Source organism: Cinclus cinclus, chromosome 7 (genome assembly GCF_963662255.1).
Source record: "Cinclus cinclus chromosome 7, bCinCin1.1, whole genome shotgun sequence".
Lineage (NCBI taxonomy): Eukaryota > Metazoa > Chordata > Aves > Passeriformes > Cinclidae > Cinclus > Cinclus cinclus.
In genome coordinates, this window is record NC_085052.1 from 8,157,913 (window position 1) to 8,173,762 (window position 15,850).

The 15,850-nt window shown below is 38.8% G+C and overlaps 1 protein-coding gene across 1 annotated transcript; it reads left to right on the forward strand.

The window, feature by feature from the left end:
• The first annotated feature begins 802 nt into the window (after positions 1–802).
• On the forward strand, positions 803–15,156 carry DCLRE1A (DNA cross-link repair 1A). Its single transcript, XM_062496623.1, has 9 exons — positions 803–1,220; positions 2,796–4,283; positions 5,607–5,740; positions 6,882–7,000; positions 8,497–8,640; positions 9,505–9,650; positions 10,610–10,764; positions 14,226–14,367; positions 14,990–15,156. The coding sequence occupies exons 1-9, from the start codon at positions 803–805 to the stop codon at positions 15,154–15,156; spliced, it is 2,913 nt and encodes a 970-aa protein (XP_062352607.1).
• The last annotated feature ends 694 nt before the right edge of the window (positions 15,157–15,850 follow it).

Consider the following 15,850-nt stretch of genomic DNA (forward strand, 5'->3'; position numbering starts at 1 on the left):
CGGGAAAAATCGAAACAAGGCTCCGGTAATTTAAGCGGTGGGGTTTTGAGCTTTTTTCGGGGGTATACTGTGGGAGAAGCGGAGAAGTTGAGCCGCAGCCGCCGTGATGAATCTGCGGAAGCGAATGCGCGGCCACGGCGGGAAACGGCCGAGGAGGTGCGAGCTGCAGAACCGGCGGGAGCCGGGACATCCCGGGGACATCCCGGAACAGCCCGGGACATCCCGGAACAGCCCGGGACATTCGGGAGCACCGGGACATCCCGGAACAGCCCGGGACATTCGGGAGCACCGGGACATCCCAGAGAGCATCCCATCGGAGATACTGGGACACGCAGCAGCACCGGACCCTCTGGAGGAGCATCCCGGGATACCCCGACAACGATCCCGTAGCTCAATTCTTCGTCGTTTAGTTTTAAAATCTTCCTGCTCGGGCAGGAATCTTCAAAATCTTCCTGACCCCGCCTTGGCCGGGTGGAGCTTACCATGGAGGGGGGAGGCTGAAGGGAATGGCTCACCCTGGAAGGCTTGGCAGACTCGGGCCCTGTGTAACAGGAGAAATTGCAAGTCTACAAAGAGATGCTCATTAGCTTAGTTTTGGGATAGGATCCGCCATGTTCCTGTCCCAGCAGGGACTGCTGCCTAGTTTGTGGTCCAGTGTTGCTTTTTTGACATGGGCTTCTGGAGCTTTTCCTCAGATAGTGAAGAGTGGAGGGAAGAGAAATTTTGTTAGTGGGAGGAAAGGCAGATTTGTGAACTGTTGCTTACAAGAAAGGGGGAATATTTCATGTGTTGCCATGTGAAGATGGCATCTGAAGACGCTTTATTGGAAGAGGACATTTGGGAGTACAAATCCATTAGGAAGCGACAACATCAGAGTAATTCACAGAGCTCCTCTACTCCTGGGCAGGAAGTAAGTGATGGCAAGGGCAGACCAAAAAGAAAGAGAAATAGGAAAAAGAATTCCACAGAAAAAACTGATACATTTCAGAAAACCAAGCAGAGTTCACAGCCAGGTCAGGGTGTGGATCAATGTGAAGAAGACAGCAGCGTCCCCTCCCAGGAAAGCGTGAGTAGCCTGGCAGAACAGAGCTCACAGAATGCAAAGCCTGTTCATGATGGATTCTGTCCCAGCTGCCAGATGCCTTTCTCTTTGCTATTGGTCCAAACACCTCAGTGGCACGTCTATGAATGTTTGGAAACTCCAGGAACCATTGAAAAAGGTATGAATAGAGTAAGAAAAAAGCCTTCAGAGTAAAGTTGCAGACTTCTCATGAAATGTTGCTGCAAACCTGGCTTTCTTTAATTCAGCCCAAAATCTGAAATGGTAGTTGGTTTGGCTTCTATCATTCTTTATTATGTTGCTACTGATCAGTCCTATTTCTGTATTAAGTTTTTGCTTCTTTGTGAAGAACATGGAAATCTGACATTAAAATCTTATTTCAGAATCTAATCTCAGAACTCTGAGACAGTTTCATGAATGTTCATCAAGTTTTAGTATTGCATTGAACAAAGTGAAGGTGCGTATTTAAAATAATGAAACCTAGTACAGTTACTAAGTCAGTGTTAGAAGAGAACCTTCAGACACAAGGGTGCTACTTTTGACATGAAGCTTCTATCTCCATAGGTATGGATTTTATTGTCTTGAATTCATGTTGATATGTGATTTGTTCACTTGTCTATGGACATTTGGAGGCTGAAATATACTAATTTACTTGAAATATTAGCTTGTGGGCCACTGTGGTTTAGAAATTTTATATAGAAGTAGAGATTAACATTGATTCCTGTATCATAACACAACAGTTTGTTTTGAGTTCTGTGCAAGAGGAATAAAATTGACACAATCCAAATTCTAGTTTCATGAGGAAATACCATATCTGAACAGATTCAGGCATCCAAGTTATGTCCTTAACACACCTCATAACTTTTGTGAAACAGAAGGCATACAGTCAGTAAATGTGAGTAAAGGCTGTTTTGGGTAATGCAGCCACTCTCCTTTTTATATTTTGATAACTTTCCTTCAGTTTCTTCTTCAGAACAATGACATTTAAGTCCTTTCATGCTGATTTTGGCAGCGTTTTTAATTTAAGGCAGGTGCTTTAACACCTCATTTCTGTCTTACTCCCATAATTAACAGGTGAAAAATCCTTCTGATGGGTTTAGGCATCCACTTTAAAAGCCTGAAAAGGTAGGCTGGTAAATTGTTAGTGGGAAAGGCCTAAGAAAGAGCTATGGATTTTTTTTTTTTTCCCTAGTAGCTCAATGCTGAATGTTTTCTTTGTATAGGTAAATGCACAACTTTTTTTTTTTTTTTCCTCCCTCCTCCCTTAGTCTGTAATATCAGACAATTTGAAATGTAATTTCAGGTTAATTTAGAACTGAGGTTTGGTTTATTTGTTTGTTACTTACATTTGAAATGTACTGGCTGTTTCTGGTGCTACTTCTCTGAGCTTGTTGCTTGATTGTGAGACATTTCTAAGCCAGAGTCCATGTGGTTACAGGAGCACAGAATTGAAACAGGGTCAAGTATTCTTGTTAATGGGCTGTATAATTCAGGCATAGTGCTGTATGAGGAGCAGCTGTTTGGTTTTAGTCTGGAACCATTCTCATTTCTCAGTTCAGAGCAAGAGGCCTTAGTAGCTTGAAAATTACTTTTTACTCGTGTCTTCTGTTCTCCAGCAGCTGTATTTATGAGAAAAAATTCCTGAATGTTGTGTCATATGTGATTTTTGTTTTAACTATGTCAAGTATACTTGCAAAGGTATTAACATTACACCTTTGTTTAACTATTTCCATAGAGTGTCCTGATGGTTTGCTGTGCACCTCCACCATTCCATCTCACTACAAGCGTTACAGCCATTTTCTACTTGCAGCAAACAGGGCAGGGGAGTATCTTTTAAACCCTTTGGGACCCACTGTGGAGATGAAGATGATGTGTTCTACTGCTGTAAAGTCCAGCTGTTCCCCAAGTTATGCAGAGGAAACATCATGGAATGAGAAACCCTCTACTGAAATAAAGCACGTCCCAAATGATGACTGTGCAGCAGTGGTACGGAATTCACCGCAAATGAAATCTTTAAATATAATTAGTGGAAGTCCTTCCTTTTTTGCAGGTGTTGAAAAACCTCAGCAGACTTACCAGCTCCCCCAGGCAGCAGATAATCGTTGTAAATTTGAATTTTTTGATTTTGCATCCTCTCAAGAAAGTGAAACAGGAAAAGATGTGTGTATTGAGAAAGATACAAGTCAGCCAAGTCTGCTACAGTCAGGAGTGGACTTCAATGACTGTGAAATTTCTTACTCTCCATTAAGTACATTTGAGGAAAGTGAAGATGAAGAGGAGGAGAAAGTAAAAGTATTACAGAATAAATTATTTGAAGTGCAGAACTCAGAAGAAGACTCTAATTCTGTGGTGCTTAAAACATTTGATGGGCTTCTCTTACAGAGGAAGCCTCAGTATGAGTATACGAAAATGGAAAATTTCATAACTGAAAAAACCTTCTCTGAGGAAGAAAATACACTGAACCATCTAGATCCTCAGCAAGGGGTGGTAGCCAGTAGATCCTCTTTTGCTTCTAGTTACAAGGAGGCTGAACAACCAGAACTTATTTCCTTGGCTGCCAAAGCAGGAACCACTGAGTCAGAAGATGCTGGTGCTTGTGCTCTGGATTCTGCATATGTCAGTTTTACTGAGCCATCACTGCTAGACAGAGAACATGCTGGCTCTCTTCTGACACAGAAGAGTAATGTTTTGAGGGAGCCAAGTAACATTTTAACTCGTACAGATAAAACGACTGCCAGTGCAATTGAAAAAAGAGCTTGCCAGGAGAGTCTGCAGACAGCAGTGGAGAAAAAAGGAAATCTTAGTACAGCTGCTGCGTGCTTTCCCAGCCCCATCTCTTCTAAATCAGTGCCATCTCTTTCATCAGCAGCTATGAACACTAAATCTAGTCCTGCCAAAGAACTTAAGCAAATGGACATTGGTGTTTTCTTTGGGTTAAAACCCAAAGCAAAGGAGGAATGCAAAGGAGAGGCATGTTTGAATGAGAAAAAGCACATACCAGCTTCAGTATCTCCTAATGCAAAGAGGCCCAGACTGCAAAAAAGGAAGGCTGAGGGGTCTGTGGAAGATGTGGAAGCAGTTACGAAAAGTTCAAGTAAAGATGAAGCCATTGCAGATGTACCTTCTGGTGGCCAACGAAGGTGGAGAAAAAAATTTAAAGTATTACCTACGACAGGTGAAGAACCAAGAAAAAAGCACTGCCCATTCTACAAGAAAATACCAGGTGAGAGGTAACTTGTTTTTTTTGTAGAGGTTAATTTATTTTGGCTGGAGTGTTGTTTTTTTGTCCTAATTTTAAACTTCAGTGATTTTACTCTTGATAACTACTTTTTTGAGTTATTTAAAAAATATATCTGATTAATACACACTCCTAATTTCTGAAATTAATTTTTTGCATTGCTTCAGTTGTGCCTGAAAATAGCATTGTCAATAACAATCATTTCCTTAACACTAAGGTAAAAGAATTGAGTTTGATTTTGCATTTGAAATTCAATAGTATTGGAAATAAGATTCATTTCAACTATGAAATCAAGAAAACCAAGCAGAAGAGTTTAGTTAAGAAAACAGCCAAGAATGTCTCATGCAAATTTCTCCTCAAGCAACTAGGCAAATTAAAGGATGGTGATTCAGGTACTCACAGAACTTCAGGTACTCACACCACTAAAGTTAGTTTTGAGTCTGGTACCTCAAACACTTGAGGGTGCTTTGGTTAGGGATTTTTACTTAGATTAGACTGCTATAGGTTTTTTTTTTTTTACTTGAAGTTCTAGCCTCAATTAGGTGGAACTATTTCTAGTTCTCTTAGAAGATCTGGGAAATTTGTGTAACATAAAATGAAAAATATTTGAGTGCCACCAGCTGAATTGGTTCTGTGCACCATTTGGTAGTTTTAAGACAGTATAACCCAATGGAAAAGGACTGTTTATCAGCATGTTTGCATTTAAAATAAGTGTTTGAAGAGAAGAGGGGTTGGCTTCTATGCATCTGTCTTTATGCAACATCTTTATACAAACACTGAAAGCCTACTGTGCCAAGTCAGGCACGTTTCATCTCGGCAGATAAAGACCCCAGGTTGCTTGCTTGATAATTATGTTATTACATGCTTTGAGAGGAATATTAAATTTAGAAGAATTGCAATTTGATTGCAAAATGCAATTCTGTTAAGCTGCAGTTACCTGTTTTGTATTTAAGACATTAATATTAGATTTCTATCTATGTGAACTTTCAAAATTAGCAGTTGAATGCAGATAAGTGTGTCTTATTTGCTGAACCAGTTGCCATCTGTATAAGTGGGCAGCTAAACAGCATATTTGGGAGGCCTTTGAAAGAACTTGTTTGTGAACACTTTGTGAAATTTTTGTTTCAGTAAGTGAAAATCTTTTTTCAACTGTTGACTGATACACAAAACAAGTTAATTTTTAAATGGCTCCTTCAATTATATGCAGAGTAACTATTACCTTTTAATTGGGAAAATCAACATCTGATCAGAAATTGATTCTGAACTATGCAGGTTTACTGACTGGTTTCTCTTCCCTCTTTGCTGTAGGAACTGGTTTTACAGTTGATGCCTTCCAGTATGGAGAAATTGAAGGCTGCACAGCTTATTTCCTTAGTCATTTTCACTCTGACCACTACTGTGGACTAACAAAAAACTTCAGGTTTCCTATCTACTGTAATAAGGTAAGGATTTTCAAGACTGCTGGATACCATCATATCCATATGCAGCTGTAATCACTTTTGTACCGATGGAATTAAATAGAAGATCAGTGGTTCTTGTACTGGGTCAGTGGATATGTACAGGGGAAAGTGCATTTTGTTTGTGAGAAATCCTTACCCTGATTTGACTGATCGAGAGGATTAGTGAAAGTTCCCTGACTAGATACCTTGAAAAAAAAATCAGGTTTAAAAAGGATCTCTATGGGTCACATAGATCAATCTCCTGTACAATGTGACTCTGTCTTCAAAGTTATATCAGACTGCAGGAAGTCTTTTATAAGTCAAATTTTGAACATAGGCCAGATTTTACTATGTCTCCTTGCAACCTGTTGCAGTGCTTACCTTTTCTGCTCCCCCCATGCCCCCAATAATACATTTGAAATTTCTGGTTTTGCAACTTGACACTAGCTTGGTATTTTTTTTTGTGTGCATCATGAAGACTCTGTCTCCATTTTCTCTGTAACTATTCCAGTGATGGAAATCTGAAATAGATTCTCTGTAAACCATCTTGTTTCCACGTTAAGCAAGTGGAATTATTTTAGACTGGTGCTTTGTGTCCTGTACTTCAGGCTGTTGAATGGCCATGACTGCCATTAGCAGATGTATGCAGCTCTTCTTTACTTGTAACATGGTAGGGCACCTTGCCTAATCAACACATCCAGAGCTTGCATCAAAAAAGCTATTTGATTCATTCTGGAAGTTTCCTGGAATGCTTGTGTCCTGTGTTGCCCTTGCAGTTGAAGTGACTGCAGTTCTCCATTATAAGATTCAGGGGCCTGTTACCTGGAAACTTCTTCACTTGTTTAAGGAAGATTTTTACCCACCTCTTCCTCTTGACTTGATAGTCTGCCACAGATCTTTTCCCCCCTTGTTTGCCTGCCTTCTGATTCCAATCCATAGCCTATTGACAGGCTTTTGAAAGTTTGCTGTCTAAAGACAGCTTTTCTCAGTTTGCTTTTTGAGAAGTGAAATGCTTCTGAAAGGCTTGATTATGCCCAGGGCCTTATGGTTTCTATGCCAGACTGGCTTTAAGAGCTTTTGTTTCTAAAACAAACACTGCTTCTTTCAGATTTTGTTCCTATTTTAAATCCTTTCTGTGTTCCAGATAACTGGCAATCTGGTAAAGAGCAAACTCCGAGTCCAGGAGCAGTTTGTCCACGTGCTGCCAATGGACACTCAATGTGTGGTCAATGGGATCAAAGTGCTGTTGCTTGATGCCAATCAGTAGGTATCACTGCATTTCTTGTCCAAAATTTCTTATAGGTTACTAGCTTTTGAAATAGGTGAGTTATCTTCAAAAATGAAACAGGCTTTTTTTTGTGTGTGTGTGTGTGTGTATATTGTATTAACCACATGTAGCTCCATATCTTTTATGTTTATTGAGAAGCTGAATAATTTTTTACTGGTCTGGACACTTCCTGGTTTTTGGTGTCTAGTTGGGAACCTAGTAGGTTTGTTTATCAGATACTTTAGGTTTCTGTAGCTTGAAATTATGATAGGGAAATCCTGAGCTCAAGAAAAATGTGGTACTTTGGATCCTGTGAGATAACCTGACTAAAATTTTGAAAATTGAACTTTGAAGAAAAGGCTGTTGAAATCTGGGCAAGATTTCTACTGAATTTCATGATAAAGGGTAAGATTTTGTCTGTTAGATTGACACTATGTGATAACTCTGGATTTAAAGTTCAGTAGCACCTGACTTTCAGTCTTGTGTCAGTTCTGCCTCTGGGTGTTATTTTTGGCCATGGGCTAGAGGAAGACTGCCTTCCATGCAGTACATATACTGAAATACAGGACCGTGTCACAGCTGGTTTGTACATTGCTTAATGTAGGATTTGTTTATACTTGGAGAGATAAATGTTCATTAAGTCCCCTGAGAACCCTCTGTAGGAATGAAGGAAACATTGTTGCTTATGTAATTTGTATACTTCTCATTTTTCCTGTTTGTCCCTCTGATTCTCTGCTCAAATTTAAAAGCTTAGCTACGAAATTCATCTTCTTGAAGAGTTCACCAATTCTGTCCTTTTAACTTTGTTTCGTGCCAGTTTTTCTTCTTTTTGGCATTTCATTTACCCTTTGCAAATGACTGATATCTGAAATAGTCCCACTCAAGTTTTCCAGTCTGAGCTCTTGCCCTTCAGAAAGCTTTGGCAAGCAATTGCAGAAGGCACAATGGATTCACTGTCACCAGTAAGGGAGTTGCATTTATAACCAGGGAGTTCTGGATTTAGGACAACATTTAAAATCTGCAAATAGAATTCAAAAGAAAATGCTCCAGTAAGTCCTGCAGGAAGGAAGATTAATCTGCAGCAATACAGTTCTGTTTCTCTTGAGCAAGAATGTTTCTCTTTGGTGTGCTTTCCTCTTTGAATGAAATCATAGAATGATTGCAACCCAGGCAGAATCTTTGTCATGCCTAGAAGGTGTCGCATCCCAAAGAGACAGTTCATGTTTCATTGCTTTACTGTTGATGTGGGTTTTTTGTTTCTTTCCATCTCATCTGAGAACTCAAGTCAAGCTTGTATGTGGCCATTGGATTAGCTGCAGAATTCCTTTAGAAATCAGGAATTTCTAGCTAAATTAGTCTGCATAGTAGCTGTGACTTAAAATGCTATCCTGCACATTTCTACTACTGAAGAGTGGTCTATCTCTTAAAGTAGTTTATCCATACAGAAAATTAACATAATTTGTGTGGGGGTTTTTGTTGTTGTTTGTTTCAGTTGTCCAGGTGCAACAATGATCCTTTTCTACCTGCCAAGTGGGGCTGTTATTCTGCACACAGGGGACTTCAGAGCAGACCCTTCCATGGAACGCTACCCTGCTCTGATGGGCCAGCAAATCCACACCCTTTACCTTGATACCACGTAAGTTATCTGGAAATGGATTTTTTTTGTTGTTAGTTTTTTCAGTTTAGTAGGGGTTCATATGAACCAAGTGAATGTAAGTGTAAATGACATTGCTGTGATAACACTTGTTAGCTCTATTTAGTGTTGAATAAAAGCAGATATTTATTAAGAGTCTGTGTATATGTAGCTTGTTCACTGGCTATGCTGTTACATTAGAGAAGGAAAGTGGGTGGTGGAAAATATTCTGAAGTATTCTCAGATCACCATATTATTTATGAGTGGTATTAAATTCTGGGTGTCAAAACTCATTCATGTTCATCTCTAAAACAAGAGGTTTATGGAGCACTAGTTTTCAGTGGATGCAACTCTTATGAAAGGAGGTGTGAAGGAATTCAAAGGTGAAAGAATGCCAAAAGACTGAATAAGTTTTGGGGATTTTCATTAGACCTTTCTCTGATTCATGTGTATAAAATAGTTTTTGTGTGAATGATGACTCATGCCCAGCTGCACACTTTAATTTCTGTTCCATATGTTTCTGTGAATGAGTAATGACTTATATTATGGTTTGTGTGTATGACAAAAAATGGGTGTAAGGATATAATCAGGACGTGATATAAATATCTAGCTTGCAAGAGCATTTGGTATTTATGAAGAAGAAAATGTAAAATTCAGTGTCAGAGTGAGTAGTTGTAGGGAAATGTTCAGTATAATTTTGTTGCAACAATTTCATTTGGGCACCTCAGTATTTCTAATAGACTGCAATTGTATAGAAGAATAATGTCTTTTTCACTTACAGCATGCATTTTTTGGGGGCCTTCATGGAAATTTCAGATATCTTTTATCTTGTGTAACAAAGTGATGCATTTTGTTTCCATGTCCCAGATACTGTAGCCCTGAGTACACTTTTCCTTCACAACAAGAGGTTATCCAGTTTGCTGTCAACATTGCCTTTGAGACAGTGACTCTAAATCCACGAACTCTAGTTGTCTGTGGCACTTACTCCATTGGAAAGGAAAAAGTTTTCTTAGGTATGTAAAAGTGTACTGGATAATTTTATATCTAATTTAGTGTTATAAGATGGCTTTCTTGAAGATATAAAAGGTTGTTTAGCCTGAATGTTCAGATACTGTGTAAGGAAATTAAATGTATTTAGTAACCCTCCTGCTATTTATTTTAGTTTTCTAATCAATAAGTTTTAACTTTCTGAAAGAAATAGTGCTCTACCATGTTTAAAATCTTCCCCCAACACTGAATATACATGTGACCCATTTATTTACTAACTGTATGAACCTCTTTAATTGACTGTGGTGAGAAAATTGCTAAGGGTGATTAAAAAAAAAAAATAAATGAGGTCTTTATGACATTTTTGTTTCATGCTGTCAAGAAACAGCAAAGGGATGTTATTCTTAGACTTTTGTTTTGGGTTTTTCCTTCCAGTTTATATTGTGTATCATTTCTGACTAAATTAAGATCTTGTGTGCTATGCTTCACTCAGTTACAGCACCAGGAACCAACATGATTGCCCAAATGTCTGCTTCAGAGCAGGCAGATGTGCACTGTTTGTGCTTTTGTATATATTTAAAGTCATCAATACAGGACTTCCTCTCAATGAAATTTAGTCTGTCTCAAATGTGGGCTGTTTGTCACATATTCCACAAACTGCACACTTCTGGCACCTTTGAAATACCAGTTCACCTCAGTAACATTCCACAAAAGAAGTGTGACTTAGAATTTATCAAGGTACTTTTCCTTCTTTTCCCAATTGTCATACAAAATTCTGTTGCTAAAATGTAGGGGACAAAGGTTTTTAAACACCTATTATAAGATTCTTAATATTAGAAGACCAAACACTGTATCCTGTTGAATATGGCTTTCTTTTCTAATAGTAAAAATTATCTTGTACAGTAATCAGGACTATCTCCAAAACAAGCCAAAAAATTACTCTTACATTTTTCTGTATCTGATTTCTTCCTAATGAATCCTAAAGCAATTGCTGAAGTTCTGGGCTCCAAAGCAAGTGTGTCCCGTGACAAGTACAAAACCCTGCAGTGCTTGGAGTCAGCAGCTGTTAATTCCCTCATCAGTGTGGATTGGAAGGGTACTTTGCTTCATGTTCTTCCCATGATGCAGATAAATTTTAAGGTAAGTTAAGAAAATGAACTCTGTAGATGAACCTGCTAGTAAAATTCTCTTGGCTCCTCCCAACCACTGCTGTGTTTGGTGCTTTTTAACCTCATGTCACATCATATTTATTTAGTGGAGTTTTGACATGTAGCAATACAATAAAAATGTAATGCAATTAAACATTAATAACTTCTCCAAACATGATGTGGTGCTTGTACAAGATAAGCTGAGGCTTGTTCAAAGACGTCCTCTTTGCAGGCTTTTTTGAAGTAGATTTATGTAATGACTGCCTGATCTGTCGTCTTAGCAATTAATATACTGGGACATGGAGTTCCTGTTTTCAGCCTGTCTTTTACCTGGCCCAGTGTAGGAAAAGTCTGAAAGGATTTTCTGCCTGTGAGCCTCTGTTTTGAGGTAGCCTATGAACATGGCCAACTACCAGTTCTCTAATATGTCTCACAAAACCAAGTAAACCAGTTAATTTTAAAACATTATTTCATCTTAGTTGATTTCAAATGCACATTTGGTTGAGATTTGAGACACTGAGTTGAGTGGTTGTGGTTTTTTTTTTTTATTGTTGTTGTTTTGTTTGTTTTTTGTTTTTTTGGTTTTTTTTCTGGGAATTTCTTAGTTTGGAAAGGTGAGTAATTCCTAGGTTATTCTAAATAGACTACAAAATACTGAAGGGCAGTAAGGTGAAGCAGCAGGCTCTAGATTAAAGGTAACCTGGAATTTTAAAAAACAACACAGTGGCTGTTTATGCCTTACAGGCTTGGATTCATTTTTCTGTTTTCCTTCAGGCCTGCTGTGCCATCTCAAGCAAATCCTTCAGAGCAAGATGGTATTTAAGTGCAGGACTAGTCAAGGTCAGAGTTGACCTAAAAAGGAGTAAAGGCTATATGGTTTGGATGGAGCTGCAGGAGATGGAACTTTGTATCTTAATGCTTTAACTTTGTTCCATGATGTTTTCCCTGGTGCAGCAGAAAATGAGTAATGGAAATAAGTATGAATTTATTTTTAGTGTGTTGTGTTGTCTTAAACAGTAATTTATTTTAGTTTCTTCCGCAGATTTCTGGGTTGCTAAGTCAGCTGTCCCAGCATGAATGGATACTGGCACAGCTGGACTTTCAGGGGGTGGTTGAAAAGCCCAAGAGCAGCTTTACTTCCCAGAGAAAGGCAGTTGTGTCATGCAGGGTCTCACCTCTGAGATCAGGCTCTAGACAAATCTGCAGTGTGACAAAAGCCATGCCTGGACCCTGAAAAGGGCCAGGAAAGATGAAAAGCACAGTGATCTAGTGTGTCAGAGCCCTGGTCTGGCAGCAGGGCCCTCTGTGCTGGGGCTGTGCCCTCAGGTGTGGGGTTGAGTTGGTCTCATGCCATCATTAGTGATGTTGTGCCCGTGTAAGATGGGGACACTTCCAGAGTGCCAAGCTGCCAATGAGGCTGCAGCTACAGGAGTGCCTGGCTGGAAGGTACTGTCAGTAAAATGTGGAGCATTTTAAATACTGAAAGATGAGTTCATATGGTCATTTTATCTTACTTTTGGATTTTATATATATTAAGAAAATATAAAAAAAACCCCAAAACCCAGAGAAGTGGTACTTCAATGCGATATTTGGTTTTACCCCAGTAAAATACAGGGAGTGCTGTATGTACTGACAAATGGCTGTTCTTGAATAAGCCAGATGAATTTAAGTGGTGTTAGGGCTGGTGGCAAATTAAATATTTAATCATGTTTGAGTGTTTTCCTACCTTATGGAATCTGTTTGTGTACACTGCTGACTTTAGCGACACTCTGAATATCAGGCTGTCATGGTGATTGAAGGAGGTTGGTGTAGCAATGAAATATCTTTTCCATTCACAAGGATGAAGGTGTAGAACAGTGTTGGCTAAAGCAATAAATGAAGAAACTGGAATGTGTATGTAAAATGGACTTATGAGCAAACACTGTAGCCATTTGTTTTGGGGAAAGAGGCCATCTTTTCCAAAATGTATGCATGGTTCTTTTGCAACAAACACTTTTTATAACTCAAAAATTCAGGCTTTTGCCTAACTTGACTATGCAGTGGAAAATTTCCATGGAGCTGGGTTCTGTGGGTCTGTGAATCTTTCATGTTATTTAACTCAGCAAGGTCTTGTACTGGCCTTGAGGTGAGGCTTTCAGAAGTGCTTGTGATTGAAATGCGCAATTAATTTTTTTTATAAAATTGAAATAGCATCCTTAATGTGAATGTTGCACACTTGATTTATAACAAAATTCAAAAGCAGATTAGCATTGTTAATATAATAATCATTGCATTCGAAGTACTATATTTAGATTTCATTGGAGCAAGGGGAGCAAATGTATGAATAATTACCTTAATCTATGTTAATCCTTCCAAAATGAAGTGTGGAGGAGAATTAGACTGCTACAGTTATACCTTTAATCAAATGTGGACTGAACATTCACAGTGCATTCAAAGTCACAGCAGTGAGCCATAATTCCTGTTGCTGAATGAAATGTCTGCTGTGGTAGGGTTTTAAAAAATTTATGTGCCTGGTTTGATGGGTTCTGTATGTTGCTACTGGACATTGTACTGAGGATGTGAAATGTGGCAGCTTTCTGATGCCCTGTTTTAGTTGTCGAGTGTCTGACAGGTTGGGTAATGTTCTGTCACAGCCCATCTATCCCCCTCTAGCCTCCTTTGGAATCAGTCGTTATCTCATAACCTTTCTCTTCTGCTAATATAAAGTTTATGATTTTGAGCTTTGTAACCGTTAAAGTTTTTAAATTAGGAATTTGCTTGTAAGATTTTGTACAAGTCTTATGAAACTGATTTTCTGTTTTTAACTTGAAGCACTACGTTGCTTTATCCAGGAATAGGATTATACATACTTGGAAACTTTTTCAAGGAACTTTTCTTTATAGAATGAGAAGATGAGAGGTGGTTTCCTTCCTGTCTTTGAGAGGTGGTAAAATATGGTTTGATGCTCAGAGCAATACTGAGCTTGTGCATGGGCTTGCTGTAAGTTTTTTGGGGTAGGTTAATTAACTCTGGTTACTTTTGGGCATAAGCAGGCCTCAGGACCTCTGTGGCACTGCAAATTAACCAGATGGTTTTGCACTGAAGCAGCATTTCACCATCTTCTACCTCCACTCAGCTGCTGACCTCTAGTTTAGAGGAGGAGATGAATGATTTGTGGAACAAGATTTGTAAGAAGGTGTGATTATTCCTTATGTGTTCTAATCTGTAATGCATAGCTGTTCATATGTGCCTAATTCAGATGAAGAAATTTAGACCCTAAGGGACAAGTTGTTTTGCAAATGTCAATATTTATCATTAATAATTTCAAGGTAGATGAACCTTAAAATTAAAAAACACCAGCACATGAAAATAAAATGTAGTCTGAAGCCTCTCCATCATGAAATGGCCAACCTTTACTCTAATTAGCTATTAATGGGATTAAGTATATGCTATTTTTTATTTTTTTTTTTTTAGGGCTTGCAAGATCACTTGAATAAGTTTTCTGAGAATTTTGATCAAATTCTGGCTTTCAGACCTACGGGGTGGACCTACTCTGATTCATGCCTTTCTCTGGAGGATATCAAACCTCAGACAAGAGGAAAAATCACTATATATGGTATATGAGTGGCAGAGATTTAGTGCGTTTAGCTTTGTGTGGATACTTCTATTTTTATTCTGGAAACTCCTACGGATTTTTGTAACTGCTGCTTTTTCTGCTAACTCATTGAGAAACTGAACAGATCTCTTCAGGAGAGATCTGTGAAATGAGTAATCGAGCACACCATAAATGCAGATTTTTACATACACTTTGCACATGTCCTTGTCATGCAAATAAAGACTTCCATCTGATACAGGTAGAGATTCAGGGTTGGAGTTTTGATGCCTGACTGATACTGGTGGCAGTGTAGTTCCAGAGCTAAGATTTCATTGTCTCTTACTTGTTTCTGCGTGTGTCTCCCTCTCAGTTCTTACTGGTGGGTGGAGCTGAATCCCTTACCATTCCTTTAACCAGGTCATTGATGTTGCTTAGCTTGCACTGATGAATGACTTGGTGACATAACACAAGGTCATTTTCCTAGAAGGGAAAATTGGAGGGGGAAAGGTTGTTTTACCTTAGCTGTAAACTTTAGATCCCAAATAGGAATTGAAAAAAACCCTTTTATCTAAAGTATTTCTTACCTGGAAGGCTTGGAGGAAGCTACGTAGACTGACAGATGTCTGATCTGTTTTCATTTCAGGAATTCCTTACAGTGAACACAGCAGCTACCTGGAAATGAAGCGTTTTGTTCAGTGGTTGAAGCCACAGAAAATCATCCCCACTGTAAATGTTGGTGACTGGAGAGACAGAAGCTTGATGGAAATGCATTTTAGAGACTGGATGACTGAGGGCAATAGACATAAATAAATATAAGGAAGAATGTGTATTTCAAAGGAAGTAGGTTGGACTGGGAATTGAGTTCCTTTGAGTTTTATTTATCTCCCTTTTCCATGAAGCTTTCTTTAGGGAGGACTGAACTGCCATTCTTTGAAGAAAGATAAATTTGGGGAAAGAAAAATAAGGCACCTTGCTTTCTTGTGTATCTACTACATTTCCTCCTCCCCCCCTCCCCCCCCCCCATAACTAACAATTTTTGCAAGTTCATATTTTAAGTTATTTTTGTCTTACTCCCTTTCCCCTGTTCTTAGCTTTCCTCAGGTTGTGGAGATGCTCAGATGTGTAATGCTGGGGATTAAACAGTCTCCAGGGTAATTTCTGAAAATAAGTTATTGTAACAAATGAGACAATACTAAGCTTATGTCACGTGCTGTCAACTCAGGCTTCAGAGAAGCTCATTTCATGAGGCAGAACTGACTCTTGTGATTTAAATCTTGTTTAAAAAACCTTGTGAGAGAGTATTGGCTTGGGCTCCTGCAGCATATGTACTTTAGATGATTGTTTACAAAAGACATTTCTACATTCTGCTCAAGATTTTCTGCTTTTTTTAGTGATCTTTTTTAAAATAAAGAATATATCTTATACCTCTGTGTTCTTTCTGAGCAAAATGCTTGTCCTTTCAGTGCCAGAGTTGTTAACCTGACCAGCCTGTCTGCACTGTCTT